The 4042-nt window shown below is 48.6% G+C and overlaps 1 protein-coding gene across 1 annotated transcript; it reads left to right on the top strand.

Annotated features, from left to right (window-relative positions):
• The first annotated feature begins 3120 nt into the window (after positions 1-3120).
• LOC119333596 (acanthoscurrin-2-like) lies at positions 3121-3578 on the top strand. Its single transcript, XM_037606446.1, has 2 exons — positions 3121-3248; positions 3336-3578. The coding sequence occupies exons 1-2, from the start codon at positions 3141-3143 to the stop codon at positions 3525-3527; spliced, it is 300 nt and encodes a 99-aa protein (XP_037462343.1). The 5' UTR covers positions 3121-3140; the 3' UTR covers positions 3528-3578.
• Positions 3579-4042: the final 464 nt, after the last annotated feature.

The following is a 4042-nucleotide window of genomic DNA, read 5'->3' as shown; positions in this document are numbered from 1 at the left end:
CTGCCCCGTCGTCCCCACCCCCTTCCCGCCCCGCGGCTGCTCACTGACGTGGCCTTGGCCGCGGCTCCGGCGGTCCGGCGCCCCTTTGCCGGCCCTCTGCCACTGGTGAGCACCGGCTCCGGCGGTCCGGCGTCCTCTGCTGTCGTTTGTTCGCCAAGCAAGAGGACAGAAGTTAAATGCAATTTATTCATTCAAAACCATGGACTGGTTCGAGATGAGTCCTGATAAGTGTGGTGGTTGCATCCATCTCACTGGATTTAATTCAAACTGGAGAGGGCACAAATCTGACTCATCTCTTGTTAAATCCTTGGTTAAATGCATAGAAATCTAGTCTGTAACTGTCAATGGGCGTTGATTATATATCAGATTAGACAAGCGATCCACGAGTAGAAGGGATTAGTTACAAATTCCATGTTCTGTGGGAACAGAAATCACAATTAACTTTGCCACTCTGCTATGCAAATTTTTTGATGTGCATAGAGCTATAGGGGTTCCCGCTGAGTCCCGACGGTTGCATCCATCTCATTAGAGTTAGGCTCAATTCACATGGGTCTTTGTCTAACTATTTAGATTGCAGCCACCAAATTTCATTCTAGTGACATTTCAATTATTGTTTGTCGATCCCTTGGACTGTCTATCTTACTTTTGTTCACATACATTCTGTTGGCAGTGAACAATCCTAAAAAGAGTGCACCTACACTGAACGAGACATTTTTGGGTCTTCTATATCCGACTGAGAACTACAAAGTGTAAGTCCTTTCACAGTTTTGGTTATCACCTGTCCCAAGTCAAACTTCTTTTAGTCTTGACCAAGTATTTTGATTAATATGCTACTATCAAAAACATCAAGTATATATAGTGTGAAAATATGTTTTATGATAGAACTAATGAAACTAATTTGGTGTTGTAGATGTTAATGTATTTTTATATAATTTTTGTCAAACTTCTTAAAGTTTGACTTAGGACAAAGCTTGAACTTAATGTGATTTGGACAGGAGGGAGTAGGTTTCTTAAAGTTTATTCTGTTTTCAATGCAGGTTTGTGGAACATGGGCAAGGGGAAGGCTGACGGCGTGGGTTTCCTACGCAAGTTCGTCAACATGCCTAGTCGGAGTGGTCGAGCACGTAATCGTCCCCCCCCCCGACTACTTGATGATGACTCCTCACAGGGAGGTCGAGGGAGAGGTGCCCCCAGAGGAGGAGGGGGCGGGGGGAGAGCCCCTAGAGGGCGAGGGGTGGGGGGAGAGCCACTACAGGGGGTCGCGGCCAGAAACAGCGCACCCTCACCGACTTAGGGGTGTTGCCTTCGAGGCCCTCCTCTAGTGAGGTACCCTCCTCTAGTGAGGTACGCTCCGATGAGGAGGAAGAGGACGAGGAGGCTCGGGAGGAGGAGGAGGAAGTTGGGGAGGGGGACGAGGAGGAGGAGGTGGGGGAGGGGAACGAGGAGGAGGAGGCAGAGGAGGAGGGTGGTGGCGGGGATGATGGTGGTGGCAGGGGTGATGGTGGTGGCGGGGAGGGGGTTGGCAACAAGGGATGGCTGCGTGGTAACGCAAAGGTACCAAAGCAGATTCCTGCTACCGAGGAGCAGAAGTGGCTCATCGAGCCCACGGGGAAAGAGTAAGTGCCACTTTATAATAATTTCATTATTTTGCTTGTCACATGCTTATATTTCTCTTTATTTTGCTTGTCACATGCTTATATTTCTCTTTATTTTGCTTGTCACATGCTAATATTTCATTGTTTTGCAGCAACTGGATATATCCTTAAGGGGCCCGTATTCCCAACGGCCTCATCACCGTCTTGCTGAAGGTATACTGGCCGGGGCTGTACTGTCCGGATCCAGTCAGGCACCCAGACCGCCTGGTTTTGGCCACGTGCTGGGACCACTGGGTAGCGGCCCCCCACGCGGACTATGAGACCCATGCTAAGGCCGTGATCACTAACTTTTGGGTGAGTTCTCTTCAGAAGCACAAGTCCATTCTGGTTTCATGAATGATTTAACTCATGGCTTCTTCCATTCTGATTTCATGAATGATTGTAGAAATACTATCGAGTTCTTCCGGAGCACAAGGCCATTGCCGACCAGATCGTGCTTTGCCAAGCCAAGAGTAAGGCCCGCCAGATGCAGTACGAGGTGCGTTGGGTGGCCATCTCGACATACTATCACGACGCTCTTGGTGTGAAGATGACCAAGGAAGAAGCGCGGAGGACAGACATTACCTTGCAGAGGCACCAGTACTTGGCGGTAAGTATAAAAGATTTTTATTTCCGATGTTTGTGGTACATTTCATCATTTCGTGTTGACATGTCAGTATGCTTTCATTATGTAGGTGTGTCCAAATTGGTGTTATGGAAAAGACGAGTCCTGGGCAGCATTGGTGGATCTGTGGTGTGATAACGATGGAGCTTGGGCGGCTACGAGCATTAGAAACAAGGCTAACAAAGGCAGGGAGGGAATACATGCTCAGGGAAACCGAAACCACTTTCTTCACAAGACACTTGAGGTATATCTATGTACATTAAACATTTTCTTCTTCTTTTTACCATCACTTTCTTATGTATGACTAACCTCTGTTTGGTTGTTTGGTGGTGCAGGAGGAGAAACTGAAGCGGCCGCTCTCACACATGGAGGCGTGGGAGATCGCCCATACACGAAAGAAGCCCAAGCCTGGCGAGGCCAAGTACTACGGCAAGACCGCGGAGTATAAGAAGGCCTACTCTGAGGGGTATCTGAGTTTACATCCTGACACACCTGACCCCATTGCGGCGGATCTGGACGAGAGGGTGGTGGTGAGCATGGGGAAGAAGCACGGTCGGTCGCTGTTTCTGGATGCTGTGATCACTCCTTCTATCTCCTACACACAGCTCCGAGCTACCAACCCGAGCCTGTGCCAGCGCACGAGCACGTCCATGACCAGTGCGCAGTCACAGTCCCTCATTGCTGAGCGGAACTCTGTAAGTATTTTCCCTCTTATCTTCATTGCTCACTTTATTTTCCGCATTGAGATGTTTTGTGAGTTCCATCATGTCATACCGTAGGCCTACTTGGAGTACACACGTCAGGAGACCATGACGTGGCACGAGAGCCTTCATGCATACCATCAGCAGAGGGATTGCACGTTGCAACACTTCCTTGAGGAAATGGCGGCCGGCAGGGTTCCTCAATTGCAACCAGCACCATCTCCTCCACCACAACCAGTGCTTCTTACTTTTGAGGAGTTTCTGACACAGAACCCTGGCCCCTCGCCGGTTAGTACATCTCAAACTGTTCACCCAAAGCATACTGTTTATTCAACACAATCATATATCCCCTTAACATGTCTTTTTAACATCCAGGGAACTGGTGGATCTACCGTTGGTGGTGGTGCTGGTCTTGGCATCACTCCCGAGTCACGGAGCCCGGTCACTCCTATCCACGGAGGCGGCGGCGGTCTTGGCGGTAGCGCTGCCGCTAGCAGTGATGACCTAGGCTTCAACGGACTTGGCGGTGATGACCTTGGCGGTGGTGGTGGATGTCCTAGCGCTTAAGCCTTTGGGTGACAGTGGTGGTGATCATAAACTTGTGGTGGTGGTCTTTTAGATGACTTGTGGTGGTGGTCTTTTAGATGACTTGTGGTGGTGGTCTTTTGGTGGTGGTGGTCTTTTAGATGACTTGTGATCTTTTAGATGACTTGTGTGCTTCTTTAGATGCTTATGTTTGCGATGATGGTTATGTTTGTCATGATACTTATATTGTTGTGATGGTGTTTGTTGTGAGGATGATACTTATATATGTTTTGTATGTCTATTTCATCATATATATATGCTGTGAATTTGAATTGAAAGCAAACAGAAAAAAGGAAAAAAAATTAGACGCAAACTATGCCTACGGCTTAGCCGTAGGCATAGGGTTACCATGTGCTACCAGAGGACGACACGTGGAGGCTATGCCTACAGTTAGGCCGTCGGCATATATCTAAACTATGCCTACAGTTTGGCTGTCGGCATAGCCTGAAACATATGCCTACGGAAGAGCCGTAGGCATAGCTTTAGATATATGCCGA

The sequence above is a fragment of the Triticum dicoccoides genome, chromosome 7A (genome assembly GCF_002162155.2).
Source record: "Triticum dicoccoides isolate Atlit2015 ecotype Zavitan chromosome 7A, WEW_v2.0, whole genome shotgun sequence".
Classification (NCBI taxonomy): domain Eukaryota; kingdom Viridiplantae; phylum Streptophyta; class Magnoliopsida; order Poales; family Poaceae; genus Triticum; species Triticum dicoccoides.
This window is presented reverse-complemented; position numbering and strand designations above follow the sequence as displayed.